At 41.2% G+C, this 15,519-nt stretch overlaps 1 protein-coding gene and 1 long non-coding RNA gene across 2 annotated transcripts; one reads left to right on the top strand and one right to left on the bottom strand.

Annotated features, from left to right (window-relative positions):
• Positions 1-9,698: 9,698 nt before the first annotated feature.
• Positions 9,699-13,665, bottom strand: LOC130689856 (uncharacterized). The gene is made up of 14 exons (XM_057512795.2): positions 13,277-13,665; positions 13,081-13,179; positions 12,606-12,994; positions 12,411-12,539; positions 12,104-12,350; positions 11,840-11,979; positions 11,661-11,766; positions 11,366-11,586; positions 11,141-11,293; positions 11,050-11,080; positions 10,775-10,983; positions 10,503-10,682; positions 10,100-10,288; positions 9,699-10,034 (listed from the first exon to the last, which is right to left on the bottom strand). Exons 1-14 carry the CDS (start codon positions 13,602-13,604, stop codon positions 9,867-9,869), a joined length of 2,589 nt encoding a protein of 862 aa, XP_057368778.1. The 5' UTR covers positions 13,605-13,665; the 3' UTR covers positions 9,699-9,866.
• A 961-nt stretch (positions 13,666-14,626) lies between these two features.
• LOC130689865 (uncharacterized) lies at positions 14,627-15,204 on the top strand. The gene is made up of 2 exons (XR_009000830.1): positions 14,627-14,763; positions 14,851-15,204. It is a non-coding gene; the product is annotated as an uncharacterized LOC130689865 (long non-coding RNA).
• Positions 15,205-15,519: the final 315 nt, after the last annotated feature.

The raw sequence follows: 15,519 nt of genomic DNA, 5'->3' as shown, positions 1-15,519 counted from the left end.
CCAAGTATTTAAAAAAAAAGAAATAAAGTAAAAAATGGCCAATACTTTCTGAGACAATATAGGATCTGTCCAGCTCTTGAAATGTATGCTATGTCTATACCCCCCCCCCCCATAAGTGGCCAATATAAAGTTATACCAACGATGATAGGCGATGAACGGGCGGGATGTAGTAGTTCCGACTTCCTGCTGCTAACCGTGGATAATAATTTTTTTTTTTTTTTTTTGCCCAATGTATCACTTGGATTATACGAGACAAATCAAAAAAAAAAAAAAGGGGAATGTGTGGACGTGTCGTGCGTGCAGCCTATCCGGAAGAACACGACCGTCCCTGCCCGTCAGCAAGGCTAAAAAAGGGGCCACGACGGATGGAGGGCCTTTTTGGAAATTCTTCATCATCGTTGACATAATCGATAATCACCTTTTGTCGACGGGTCCCTATTCTCTTTGTGCGTTTGTATGTGAGACGGAAGCGCCACCAATGGCGCGGGCCGTTGCGTATACGGTACAAATATAGGCAGCAGCTACTCGTTAAGCTCACACTCTGCCAGTCAACCAGCACAATATATCTCACGGCCAGGAATTTCATTGTTTCAGAGTTTGTGTCATTGTCGTCTTTTTTTTTTTCGTTCTTTTGGAGGGACTCACGTCGTTTATTTCTTTCCGGTTTGTGCTTCTATATACCCAGCTACCTTTTTATTTCTCTTTTGTTTCATTCCTTTTCATGTAGATCGACTGTCGACCTGATAGCCCACTGTTCGTGTCTTCTTTAAACGTTTATAATCTAAAAGAAAAAGAAAAGCTGAAGGTTGTTCTTATCGTGATTATATGTGCTACGATTAGAAGGAACAAGTCGAACAAGCAGAGCAGTTCTGTTATAAGAAAAAAGGTCCATTTTCAAGAAGGATGAAGCCATCTGTTGGAGATTTCGTTTCACCAATAGCTCTGTTATTCAAAAGTTCAGAAATTACAAAAAAAAATGCGAGGAATAACAAAAAAAAAAAGAAATTGGTAAAGCAACAGCAAAAGAAGGAAACACGAAACATTCGTGATGATCGCAATCAGCACAGCCGACGGGGAAATGCGTTCTCGCCATACGTGTGTATTCACGAGATATAATTCAAAAAAAAACAAAAAAAACTGAAAAAACAAAAGGGAAACTAACAAACAACCCCCCGAATCAAGAAACACCGTGTAGAAACCGAGTAAGGTGATAGGCAATCGCTCGATTTGATCGCCTTACTTTGTTTGCCTTGTCGTTTGTTTTTTCTGAATTTTTTTGTTGTTCGTCCTCTTTTCTATCCCCCCACCTTGTTGGAATTTTCCGTTGAGAGTTTGTTTGATATCACGTCACGACAATCGGTCGTCTATAAATCCTGCACACGGCCGGGGGGATAGATAGAAAAACAAAAAAGTTGACTACATCAAGGGAACAGGTTGTGCCATTGTCGTTAAAAAGACAAACGAAAAATCACTTGTTTATAACAAAAGACAACTGTGAAGCCGGCGATTTACAGGTGTTGATGAACCGGCCAATGGAAGGGCCAACTCGTTATGTCCAGACGCAGTTTGTTCACTGTATATAATTTTTTTTTTGTGGAATATTACGGCGTTTTTCGAATAGTAATAATAATAAAAAGGAAGAAAAAAATGCAATAAGGAAAAATATAAGATACTCAACAAATGGTTGTATTCTACACGGTGAATCATCACACACGATGTGTCAGTTAACGCTAGCGGCCATTAAATGATGTAAAATAAAAAAGGGGGGAATTGCTATACTCGATTTTGGAAAAAAAAAAGAAACAAAAATTCCTGTTTCCCTCTTCGCCGCCATAATCAACCGACGCTTTTTTCGTATTCATCAACCGTCGCAACCGGCGGCTAATGAAACAACACCCTTTTTCGGGCTTTTTTTGTTTTCGTCTCGTGTAGAAAATAAAAAAAAATTCAAACAATTCAGCTAAAAGACAATTTAATGTTTGTTTTAATAAACAAAATATCTCTTTAGAAAGTCTTCTCCGTTGCCAAGCCGAAATGCCAATCACGATGACGGGTCATTGACATTCATTTACCCATCGTCATTGTCGCCGAACGGGTTCAACACCTAACTCATTTTAAAAAACTGTTCTCACGGGTAATGGCAGAATCTAAAAGCAAAATTTATTCAGAAATCACTGTCAACTCAAAAATTATAAAGGGATATCAATAAAAAAAAAGCGGACGGCTGGTATATACTCAATAACGCATCATCACCACAGGTTACCATCTAATAACAGACGAACAAGAAAAATAAAGAGATAAACTAAATAGAAAGGCCCCGTAAAGAAGGATTTTTCGAAAATACGCTAGAATTGAAAGAGGAGAAGCAAAAACAAATCAATGGGAGAACGAGACAACTGGTGTTGACGGATTGCATTTCGTGATTTGGACAGTTGTGCCGGGAATGCGTAATGCCTATTGTCTTGGCGTGTATATCTTTACGCTGTTGTGTATACGTCTGCCGGGCCAGACCCTGGCCGAGTTTTATATATATATATATACACTATAGATATACACACATTCACACACATATATATAAATGTATGTGTTTCTATTATTAGAAGACCGGGAAACTATAACACAGCGCCCGTCGTGTTTGTTTTCTTTATTTTGCGTTAGCAATGCCTGGCATTCCAATTCTCTTTTTAGCCGTATTAGTTTTATTATATTTTTCTTCCTCCCCCTTTTTTTATGCCTTTGCCAACACCATGGCGGAACTGTCCACCCAATGCACGCCGAGTAAAAATAATAAAATCAAGCGCAAAAAAAAAAATGATAATAAAAAAGAAGTTTATATATTCGACTGTGTGTGTGTGTATATAAATATATACACGGCAGTATGTAACCATGCAACCCATATGAAGTCTCCTGAAAGTAACTTATTTCGTGACGGACAGCACTCACGGAATGTAATGGATCCGCATTGGCAAAGTTGGCGGCGATCGCCACTAGACACGCGGGTCCCGAAAATTCAATTTTCCACCAAACGGAGGGGGAGAAGGCCAAAAACAGAATAGAAGGAAACGAACAACGTTGTAAATTCCAACGCCCGTATATGATTGACTTGACGATACACACACACACAACCCCGCGCGAGGTACTTCATTTCGGCATTTGTTAATTTTATTTCTATTCTTTTTTGCGCAGTTTTAAATCGTAGAAAAAGGGGCCAACAGGTTTTGCTTCTACGAATAATAAACATTGTATAATCATGGCGTAGTCTGTTTTTGTTTTTTGTTCTTAATCGCCTTTACCATCGCGTTAATTTCATCCGACTGTGTGTCTCCCTTTCGCGAAAAGCGTTTCCATTTTCGTTTTTGATGCTTGATCGTAACAGAGATCGTGTCAAGTGAACAGAGATTGTTCAGCGATGTCGCAAAAAACTAAAACATTCAAAAAGCAAACAGATGCGATTGTTGTCTTTTTTAGCCAAGGTCGGAATTTTTTTGTTTTTCCTTTTGGACTTTGGCACGTCGCGTTCCATGACCATTTTAAAAAAAAAAAAAGGAACGGAGAGGTAAAAAAAAAACAAAAAAAAAACAAAAAGAAAGTAGAAATAATAAAAAGGACCAGCGGGATCGCTCTACAGTCATGTGAATTTTCATCTCAGAAATAAACGTTAAAAAAAAAATAACACGAAAAGATTTTTCACGAAGACTAGAGGAAACCGAAATAACAAAATCGTTTTCTTTTTTTTTTCTTTAATTTTTTTTTGTCTTGTTTCTCCACAAAAAAAAAAAGACGAAAAGATAGCAAGGTGTCTATATATACGAAGGCTGCAGATAGAGAGAACTGACATACAAAAGAAAAAGGGATTTATTATTTCGTTTTATTTCTTTTCTTTAATTTTTTTTATATTTTCCGAGAGGATTTTTTTTTCTTTTAAAAAATAAGGGACGATGGGAGAAGGGAAAAAGAACTTTTAAAATCTAAAAGAAAGAAAAAAATACCTCTGGTTTTCTCTCTGAGGGTCTATAGCGGAGCTCGCATCCATCATGTCTTTCTGTGTTTTCTAATTACAAATCTCATCAAGCAAAAGATTTTTTTTTTTCTCCTTCTTCTTCTTCTTTCCTCGTGCAAGAGTTGCGGCAATGGCGTGGCCCAAGCGGCTGGGCTGGAACAGCAGGGCCAAACACCGGGGCAACAGGGCTACGGCCATTGGTCCCGTGGAACGACCGCAGCGCGCCAACAGCAGAGATGAATCAAAAAGATTATATTCCCCTTCTCGTACGAAGAGAGCGAGAAAGAAAAACACAAATGCCCTACAGATAGGAAAACCTTTTTTACATTTTTCTCGTTCTGTGAATAAATGCTCCGCTCTATGTCTGCAACTTGGGTCTCTCGCTTCTATTCTTTCGCTCGCCTCCATTAAAATGTTTTCATCTTCTATGGGTTCTTCTCCCCGAGTTTTGCCCGTCGCTATTTTCGTGTGCTTGATTTCCAAACGGATACGAAATGAATCGCGCACGACACACACGCACGATACGCACGCAGCATCTGAGCCTACATCAAGCGCAACACACGTATGTGTAGAGAGGTGGGCATTTGATCTTGCGTTGTACCTAAAAAAATAAAGATGTCGATTCGTGTGCGTTCAGTGGCAGACGGAAGAACAGAACTGACATGAACTGCGTTCAAAAAACGCAAGACAAATAAAGAGGACAACGGAAGTATGGGACTGCGTCACAATCAGCGAAAAGAATAAATAAAAACGAGGAAAGCGCGGAAGACATTGTCATCGTGAACGCACGCGTGAAAATCATCGGTATAGACAACCACGAAGAATCACGTGACTCTTAAAAAAAAAAGGAGAAACGTGAAAAGTCGCACCTTCGCTGATGGCGGGATAACGTACACGGACGAAAGAGTCTCATCGGGGGGTCTGCCCGCGTTTTCCACCATTGGCCCGTTCGTTCCCCAACAACATCCAGAGTTATGGCACCATCGGCCAAGACACCTGAAAATTGTTAGCCAATCGCATTTCGTAGCAAAAGAAATATCTAAAAAATAAAAAAATGATTTTGAAAGGAGGGGGTTCTTTTACTCCTGGATCAGCGGCAGCCGTTTACGTGTTCGACAAAAAGAGCTCATCGTTACAATCAAGTGGATTTCAATGTTAAAACCTATCATTGAAAGGAATCGAGGAAGATTCTTTTGGCCCCATAGTCGTGGGCATTGAATACATGGCGATCGAAACCCCCCCCCCCCCCCATCCGTTTCTTATTCTCACGTCGCTCGGTGTACCACATTCTCGTTTAACCGCGTCGTGGATATAAGGAAACGACAAGGCAAAACGATTTCTCTGGAAAAAAAAGAAAAATAAGAAGAAAGAAGCAGAAAAAAAAGGAAGACGGAGAAAGAGACAGCCGACCGTGTTATTCTTGCCGTTGTAACATACTAAGGCCATCAGCAGTTTGCTGATATGACGGGTGGTGCAAGAGGGGGCCGATGTTATAAGAAAAGAGGAGGAAGGTGGACAAGTGGAAAGGGGGTTTCGTGGAGGACATAGGAAAGAAAAAAAAAAAGATAACCCCGACCTGTATTAGCTGAGCTAGCTCGCGCAGCATGCCGCGAGATGGTAATCATTATCCACGGCGCGCGGCCCCCACCGTCACCGTCACACAAGACGAGAATAAGAGAAGAAAACGAGCAAGAAAAATAAGAAAATGAAATAGAAGAAAATGCATACATATATAGTGTGTGTGTGTGAGTGTGTATAAAAAAGAGAGAGAGAGAGAGAGAGAGACAGGTAAAATGTCTACCTACCCAATCTAACCTTCGTCTCTCTTATTTCTTGTGTTCAGTTGAACAAGTCGAAACCTCCAGTTTCCACCCCGGTACGCCATTATTGTGTAGACGTCCCGGCTTGCGATGTACATTCGAGATATTGAAATCTCTTTGGCATCCCTCGTTTTCAACTTCATCGTTGCTCGTTTGCTTGGCTGCTGCATGTCCTCGCTCGTCTTTTATTTATTTTTTTTTTTTTTTCGGGCGGATGAACTGACCGTAGGGATGCCACGCATGTCACCCTTTTCTTCTTTTTTTTTCTTTCTTCTTTTTCTTTCCGTCTCTTGTCAGAAACTCACGAGATAAAAAATCAAGACGGTGCGATGGGGCGACAGCCACCGAAGGCTTTCACTGTCCGCTTCTTTGCGACTGAACTCCACGCCGTCGCCTTCAGCGTTTCATCGGCAACATTTGATGACGTAAGAGAAACTGGTGTGGCGTGTCTGGCCTGGCAGCCAACTGCCAATTACCCATCAAGACTATAGTCCCCCTCTAATCATACAGATTATGCAAATAACAGCATTAGAGTTATATAGAACGTGTACGCTCATGTTCACATGTTCGCATCATACATATATAATATAGTTGGGGGGAGGTTGGCAGCCGTTGAAAATTGTCAGCCCGCGGTTGGATGGCTCCTCTCCGACTAGAAACGAACCAACCCACCGCCGTGAAAATAGTGACATTGAACCACTCACGAATCGAGCTTCCTCGCATCTATTAGAGTGTTCGTTGCTTTATTCTACTCTAGACATTGTGCGACAGATAACTACGATGTCCATTAACTCCTCCTCATTTTCTTTTGCATTCAACTGTCAAACTTTTTTGGCCTTTGTTGTCCTAATCCCCTTTTTGTGGGGAGCTGAATCCGACTCACGAAAGCGCCATTTGCACGCATAGGCGGGACTTTGAATTACAAGAATTAATTGAAAAGAATCACTTGGAAAGGAGGAGATATTCGATCGGAACATTGGCTTCTTTTAATCGCTTGCCATCTTTTGTTTTGCTCCGTCCCTCACGTCCGCCCTCCACCTACGCCATTTCGCTTTCGGTTGCACGCAACTGCGTTTTGGTTTCGCATCTTGTCGTTTGTATCTATTCGAGTATTGGCCAGCAGAGCTTCGGCCGATAGTTTGCAATCCGCGTATCGTTGGACGTCGCATTGATCCGTTACTCTTGTCTTTTTGAATCGTGTTTATTTTTGTCCATACGATGAAGAAGGTACAAAAGCCGAAAATGCGAATGATTTATAGCCGTGAAAGGCCTAGGGTTATTATTAATATTTATTTCTCTCTTTCCCCGGTTGGCGTCGCGGCCGGATCGAGATAACTCGCACACTTAACCCGACGGGGCGTAGGATGGATACAGCCGCCCTGCTGGCATCAAAAAATCTTATTAAATAGCAGAAGGGACAAAGAAGGAAGAATAAAAAAAAAATGGAGGCGAAGAAGGAAAAATCAGTACACGAAGGAATTCTTCTTCATTCGTCCGCTTCTTCCTATGCCTCGTACATAACTCCGTGTGGAACATTGGTGCAATGGAACAAAAGCCTCTTTAGCCTTTGCCGGAGGTCGCTTTCTATTGCGTTCGAGGTATAAATACTTATAAGAGCGTAAGCAAAACGCTGTACGAGGATAATAAGCATCCGACGGGATCCGTGTACACGGGCGTTTAAGGCCGTTATGCTCTTCGGACAGAGGGGTCGACACAAACGCCAAAGAAATCCGTCTAGGGTCTTGCATTCGAATGTGCAGGCGTACCGGGCTGAAAAGAACAGCGGGGTGCAGTTTGCAGCGACGGGAACGCAGAGGAAGTGCGTACAGGGCCACCCCCCTCCGGTTTCATCCAACACTATATAGTAATATATAATTGGGCACTTGTTATGTGAAGCCCAAGACCAGTGCGCTGCCTACGTACTGGGTTAAAAAAAGAAAAAGACCTAAAAGATGATGAGCTCCCACTCGGACGATAAATTGCAGTCCCCTTTACCTTTTAAAGTCGAGAGAAAATTTTAAAACGACTTCGGTGTCGTCTTTTTTTTTTTTTGGGGGGGGGGGGGGGGATATAATGCGCTAGAATACATAGGTATATCGTGTAATCAGGTAGACAATGTCTATTGCGCACGTAGTAGATCTTTTCGAGGTTGAGAGGACATAAACTAAGCTGCTAATTGAATGCCGCTTCTTTTAACTATTTGTAATAGAACTACATGAAAGTCATGCTGGCTTTGCTTGCTTTTCTTTTTGCCCATTTCTCCCTATACTGATTCTCTTTGCCCACTTTTTAAGACCTGCTGCTGGGCAATTCAAACGCTTCAACACTATCCACATTAAACATTACATGGCTGGTTGTTATAGGGGCATAGGCGCAGCATAAAACTTTATGTTACTGCCTTTGAAAGACCCCCCTTCAATTACGATATTTTGACTACTTGTGTGTGCTATTAAAGTGGGTACCACACCATCCACTAAAGCTGATAATGCTGATATATTAGGACGAATCAAAGTAGAATCACACGTTTTTGCTTTCTTCCGCCCTTTGCAACTAAAAAAATACAAAACGATAGAACATAAAAAAAAAAATTTAGAATGGGGCAGGAAATTGGTTTAACGCAACCAATTGTTCATTGGCCGGCATTTGCGTGAATTGTGTTCACGAAATTCGTGAGCAACAGGAAATAAAAACGAAAGATGTTAGAACACCCTATCCTGTTTTTAGGTGACGTGTTATAGCTTTTCATAGCAGATAAACTTATTCAGCACTTTGACTTCTTTAACTGAGGCTTTCTATTGAATTTATTTTCTTTTTTTTTTTTTTTTTTTACTGGAAATCATTTTTCGTTGAAACGAGGTACCAATACCATCTACTGAGCCAACCGAGAACTGCTGAGAACATAGAAAAGAGAAAGGGACAAGACTCAGAGAGAATCCATTGCAATCCATCGCGTTGCCATTCAGCTCATTCCGGCTAGTTGGCGAAGAAAATGTTTCGTGGGAAAATGAGCATTAGAAGATATAGAGGCGGGACGTGAAATAAGCGTGTGACATTGTACGGTGCGTGTAACTTGATCGGCTGCAACTCAATATACCAGTTGGCGATAAAATGAGAAAGAGTTACAGCGCCCTTCCGCGATTGGTACACGTGTGACACTACAGTTACACATGAAGATGATCATAAAATATATGTATACCTACAAGATAACCAAATACATATAAGAAAAAAACAAACACGTAAGATACAATACAACTAAGCAGCTGGACTAGAAGGGCGTTTTCATATGTACTGTAACGTGTGCGCTATATTCTTTGGTGTGGAATTACCTATGGCTGTGCCGTCATCAGATACCCTCAAATATAAGTATAGCTTATCGCTTTGAGATGGTTATGTGCTTCGCCCTTTTTTTGGGTCTTTGTTTTTAGTAGTTTTTTTAGGAGTTCGAAGAAAATTTAAGGATTTATTGGACAGATAGTCCCTTTCTCGTTCCCGTTCTTTTCTCTTGGAAAGCTTATAGCCAAACATTGTGACCGGTGTTTGGGCCGTCGTTCAACGGTGTCGCCTATTAAATGAGAACACATTAAACAGGCCGGGAAACCTAAAAGTTGATGATAGACCTTACGCCCGAGAAAAGTTTATGCCCCCAAACGTATGGCGATTGTTTGCCCATTTCTTTGCTTCCTTCTATCCCGGGATATTTTTAACAATGTGATCATTACGTCTCCGCATCTAATTTTGGAAATAGCCATCAGATAAATCATGGAGGACGTCTTTCGATGAGGCCACTTTTTAATTGCTTGCAGTAAAAAAAGGGTTAGGTACCAAACACCATTGGAATCATCAATGTCTTTTGAGTTTTCAAGTCTCCTAACACCATCTCTTCTGCGCGTTTTATTCACAGGCCATTCAAATTTTCAATGCTTCCTTACAATCAGTTCGTCAGTCTTTCATATTGTGCAAGAAATTTCAGACGACCTGCAAGTATATTAGGCAACAGAACATTTTCAGAACCAGTCCATCTGATTTTCTTTTGAAAATTCAAGGATTCAAACTGCCGAGTACAAAGCGAGAAATCCGGAGTGCAACGTGAAGTCATCATCGGATACGAATCGAACAAGTATTTGGTTCGTGGATGAATGAATTGTAAAAGGCGCTGACACTGTCCCCGTTTTCTCCAGGATTAGGCTGGAATTCACTGAAGGTCCATCGTACACCTGAAAAACAAATGAGCAACAATTCAGTTTGGGCTATTTTTACGTTTTTCATTGCGTCCACTTACGTAAATGTAATCAGACCCCTCTTGGGTATCGAAGAAAGCAAACTGCAGTCGTATCGTCGAATTCGAATCGGCGTGGATGTTCCATCGGTAGTCGGAATTGCCTTCGTACGGAAGTACCGGGAAATATGGACTTTTAATTGTTCCTGACAATCCATTCATGTCAACCACAGCATATTCGGGTATGTGCATCTGTATACACAATGCATTTATAACACAGTTTCAAACTCAACACCGGCTTCACATTAGTAACTATCCTGATGTAAAATGTACTCAGGGCGTTGGCTGTATAGTTAAACGAAGCAAGCTGCACAATTACTTTAGTAATGATAAGTAGCATTCAAAAGGTTCTTTTTCCACTACACAATTGTTCTAAATTCAAATGAAGAATGGCAAAATGTGTTACTGTGGAAACGTTCAGGGAAAGATTCCAGTTCTCCTGATCTTTGTTCGTCTGGCTCTCCGATCTGACAAACCGGACTGTTGTTTTGTGGCTAATGGAATAGGTGACAGTCCTGGGTTGTAGGGCGGAGGCAATCCTTGAATCATACAACACTTTGCCGGATGAGTCCCACCCGTTGCTCACCTAATGTTACCGAATCATATAGACGCCCGGCGAAGAGATTAGATTTTTGAGGGCTAACGTAATTTATAAGTAAGTTTTAAAATGTTTCTTGCAATCATCGTGGAATGAAGATCCATTTGATTATCGGTTTTGTTGCTTGTTAATTTCGTCCCGTTTGATAGAAAGAAATTTTGCTTTAGCGCAGTGGCACGGTTGCTTTGGCCTGCTTCGACATACCAAACGCATTCGGTTATCTCGGCATCAAGCAAGAGGAAATTTGGGTAGGGGATGACACCATCGCGATAGACGTAGCCTCCACATCCTGATAGAAGAAAAGGCAATGCTTTCGTTCGTTGATGGCTAGAGGAAACGAATAGCGAATACTAACCGGGAATAAACGGCTCCACTGTGCTGGCCATCTGAAAATAATAATTGCATTCGAATGACGATGTCGTACTCAATTTAGGTTTGAAACTCACGCTTGTATAGAAAACTTCAACTCCATAGCTTTGGTGGTAAAAGGAGGGGATCTCCAGATACAAATGATTGGAAGAGGACCGTACTGATGGAGGTCTAGTTGCTCCACTATGAGACATAATAAGTGGGCTGTTGGAGTAGAGCCCATCGTAAACCTGTATGCGAATCAATATAGAACATTGAATTGAATTATATCGGCTCATTATACAATGTTTTGTACATTGTACCTTCAAAGTATGGTGCTCCGGAGTGAGAAATTTGTTGAAACTTAGCCATATCTGATGGTTACTTTGCACCGATATCAAGAAAACCCATTTCGACCAATGTGTTTCTCTGTTAAAGCGAATGCGGCTGCTCACGGCATCATTCGGCAACGTTACTTGAGAAGATAAATGGCCAGAGCCATTTCTTATTTGATAACACATGGAAGAATGTTCTATCATCTGTTCTGTTATTGGAAGAAATGTTTCTGTATAGCATATGGACTTGGAGGCATTTTACAAATTGGAAAGCATTACATACCACAAGCGCTGTTCATCTCATCAGAGCCGTCAAGGCAATCATATTCTCCGTTGCAAACTTGTTCGTGAGGAACGCATTGAGGACCACATTGAAATCCGTCGTGACACTAAACACCTCGCGTGATTGTAAAGTGAAGAACATTTAGAAAATCAACATTGGCTTTAATCGCCCAAAATTACCTCGGTATCACAATGCAGTTCATCAATGCCAGAAGCACAATCGGCGGTTCCATCGCAAATCCAGCTATTTTCATAGCAATTCCCGTCGCAGTAAAACTGGTCCTTCTTGCAGGTGGTTGATGTCACAAGTGTGCGATAACCTAAGCGATTGGCCAATGCAATCAATAAGTTTTGTTTTGAACAGGATTGGGTGAACCCCGTTACAGTCGCAATATTGTAAGACGAAAAGGAGAGAAACATATATAAGCGTAAGAATGAAAGTACTTTGCTCGGTAGTAAAGGTTTCCCACATTGTCGATGCGCCTCTCCAAAAACTTGCTTTGGTTTGAGCATCCCAATACAAGGATTGTATTTCAAGTTTGTACCTTCGGCATGCATCCAAAGGCTCCCATTTCACCGGACATGAATGATTGCTGGATAAGTGGACAGAGAACGAGTTCGTCTCATTCGCCACGTCTTCAAAACAACTGCGCGGAATCTCGATCGGTAATTTTGCAACCTCGTCGCCGTCCTTTAAGTAAACATTCTGTGTCTCTGATTCGAGAGGTTTCAAGATATCTTAGCTTCTTACCGGATATATCTTTAAACTAAGGCCAGTCAGTTGGGATGCACAGCCAGTGTTGTCCCTCCATGTGAAAATTAACGAATCCGGATGAGAGGTAACGCCAATCAACGATTCCGTACTTGATGAACTATCTCCCTGTGAAACGAATATAAAAATCATGTTACTTTTCAGCTCAATAATATTGATTCAATGCGCTTTTACTCTTGGTGGAACGAAGATGTTGGTTGATAACAGCTTCCCCTTAAGCGACTGGTAATTTGGAACCACTTCCACATTGTACGACTGACACGGAATCAAGTCGTTCTTGAGCTGGAAGTGACAACGTTTTTCCCCGTTGAAGCCGGACAATGGGGCATGAAGAATAAAGGAGTACGTAGTGTTGGCTCTTCTTTTCAAACATTTCTGTGGTATAGTTATGTAAGCTTCCGTTGTTGAAGCGTTTGGCTGCTCATTTCCTGATTCAAACACTCTCACCCAAATGCCAGAACTGATTTTAAGGCAGTCCAGCGAAGGTGGAACCCATTCGATTTCAAGTGAGTTGTTCTTGTTTAAGACTGCTTTCATTTTGCCGGATGGGCTTGTAGTTGTTTCTGCTTGTTTACAATTCGAAAGGAGTTGGCCATCCATAGAATTTACGTAAGAATTAAGGTAACGTAGGGACGACAAAGAATAATACCTGAAACGTTAACGTCTAGCAAGTGGGCCAACGAACATTTTAATGCCCTCTTTAGCTGGATAGTCGCATTTCCTTCCAATTCCGACTGTTTTGCCTCACCTTACAGTAACAAGTGTAAAAAGGTTCATTATAGCATACAGAATAGAAATTGTGCAGCTTCGTATTTTTCTCCTTAAACACGAGATACTTATTTTACCCAGTAATACAGTCGACTCTTTTGAAATTTTAGCGCCCACGTTATCCTGTGGCGAGAGAACGGCATTTAAAGCTGGATCACGTTCCAGAATAGCATTGATGGGAGCAAATGGTCCTTTCTTTTGACTCGCTATTGCTGAGACGATGTTTCGTACAGCGGTTTCCAAAATGTCTAGCTGATCCTGCAGTTGTTTGTACTTTTCGGGATCACAGCAGTCTTTAGTCACGTTATTCACTATAGCGTCTTTCACTTCTCCCGAATTTGCCCATACGTATGTACCACCACTAATAATAAGGAAACTTAGTAACGTTCTTATCCACGGTTCCATGGTGTTCTCGTCGTTCACTACCAAAATATAAATGCGACTGGAACATGGAAAGGGCACAGAATTCGGAGCCTTCCCTTCACCTTATCCGTCAAACAGCTTGATGGTGCGGCAAGCAATAAGCCCCACCCATTGGTTTTTTTTTCCGAACTCACCATGTCATCAATGTTAGACGCTTCTTATCAGATCAAGACATATAGTAGACAAAGTGTCATGTCGCAAAACAAACCTAAGGTTACGATCACGCTGAGGAATAGCTAAGTTTTTATTTTTGTACGGTCGTCTTCCCCTGGATTTATCACGAACATTTGGCATTAAGTTACAATCGTTTATAACGTCTATGGCGTGGCTGTAGGATTAGAATTGTATGCAGACTTTGTACTGCCAACTGCTGTCCCACTGACTGTTGGCATGTTCGTCGTGCGGAAGCTTTACGTAACTCCCTATCCATAAGTTAATGAAGAGCAGACAAAAGAAAGCTCTCTTGCGAATCTCGTACAACTAGCCCTGTTGCAGTTTTATTAATGCGAGCATTGACAGTCGTTTCAACGCTACATTAAACGAGCGAAAAGAAGTCAATAGAATGAGAGACTAACCTTGAAGCACCGTGCATTGATCACGAAAAATGTGTTACATATAACGTTCTCGTGTAAAAAACTGCAGTAGAGCGTTTAGCTAAAAGGAATGCATTGTAATGTTTAAACGCAAAGTAATTTTCTTCCGAAAGATGTGATAAAACTTTTACTTACCGCGGTTGCTCTCTGTCGGGAACACGACACGCGTTCTGCGTACGTGATACACAACGACGTATTTGCATATTTTACAATACAACTACCTGCAACTAGTCCAAAGTGGATGAACGTAGCAAAAACTGGTGTAAGGCTACGTTTCATTCACGGGTATGCTATATATGCTGGGAAATCCCAAAGTCCTTGAACCACCTGGAAAAGTCTGGAAATTGAAGAGAAAAGCAACTACGAACTACAAAATTAGAAAACAAGAGGCGCATATCAAGGAAACTTCGACTTTGACAAGTACGTATATAAAGACGAAGGACGCAAAGCCCTCTTCATCAGAACCAATTCAGCTGAAGAGCGCAGAACAACTACTGAAACACATTCCTTGAAAAAAACAAACCGACATTTACTTCATCATGAACAAGGTAGTTTTCAGCTCCTTTCGTTTCAGTGATATTTGATGTGATGGAAATTTTATTCTCATACTAAAATAATTGTTTCTTTTTCTATAGGGAATTATTCTTATGATGTTTGTCTTCGTCATCATCTGCGTAACGACTACGATGGCCGGAGTGCAGCCGTTCGCCAAGTTTGCTGCCGTTAACTACCATCACGCTCGAGTCGTTCGTGAGGCTAGCCCACAAAGATTCCCCGGATGGCTTTTTGGTTAACTTGTTGGACAAGTACATTAGCCTCTATTTATGCCGTTGGAAGAAATATCAACTTATGCTAACCAGATGATATGAAGACGTATTTAAAACACCCCATCGTTGATCGTACCAGCGGTGTTCTTTCTCAAATTTATTTTTCACCTGTAACACTCGTATCGTTTTTTTTTTGTAACAAATATACTTATGTGCCAAGAATCTATAAATACTTGATGGTTATTGCATCGTACAAGTCGTCCAAAACAATTCTCCAACGCTAATAGTTTCTTTGGCTATAGCGAAACGAGCTGAAAAACATTTTAGGTCAAACTCACGCCAATTGTAATCAGATGAAGAAAGATCACCTGCACCCATTTATGGCAGCCCGGTAACTGCAAAAAATTTTGCAAATTTGACCTTTCGCCACTTTTCAGTTTATAGGGTAGATGGGCTGCGATCTGTGGCCACGATCATCCATGGTACTAGTACCCCTTAATTGTCCCGTTCCACAATCCCAATACTCGTGCCTCAATC

The sequence above is a fragment of the Daphnia carinata genome, chromosome 6, assembly GCF_022539665.2.
Source record: "Daphnia carinata strain CSIRO-1 chromosome 6, CSIRO_AGI_Dcar_HiC_V3, whole genome shotgun sequence".
NCBI lineage: Eukaryota > Metazoa > Arthropoda > Branchiopoda > Diplostraca > Daphniidae > Daphnia > Daphnia carinata.
Note: the sequence above shows the minus strand (reverse complement) of the source record. Positions and strands in the feature narration are given on the sequence as shown.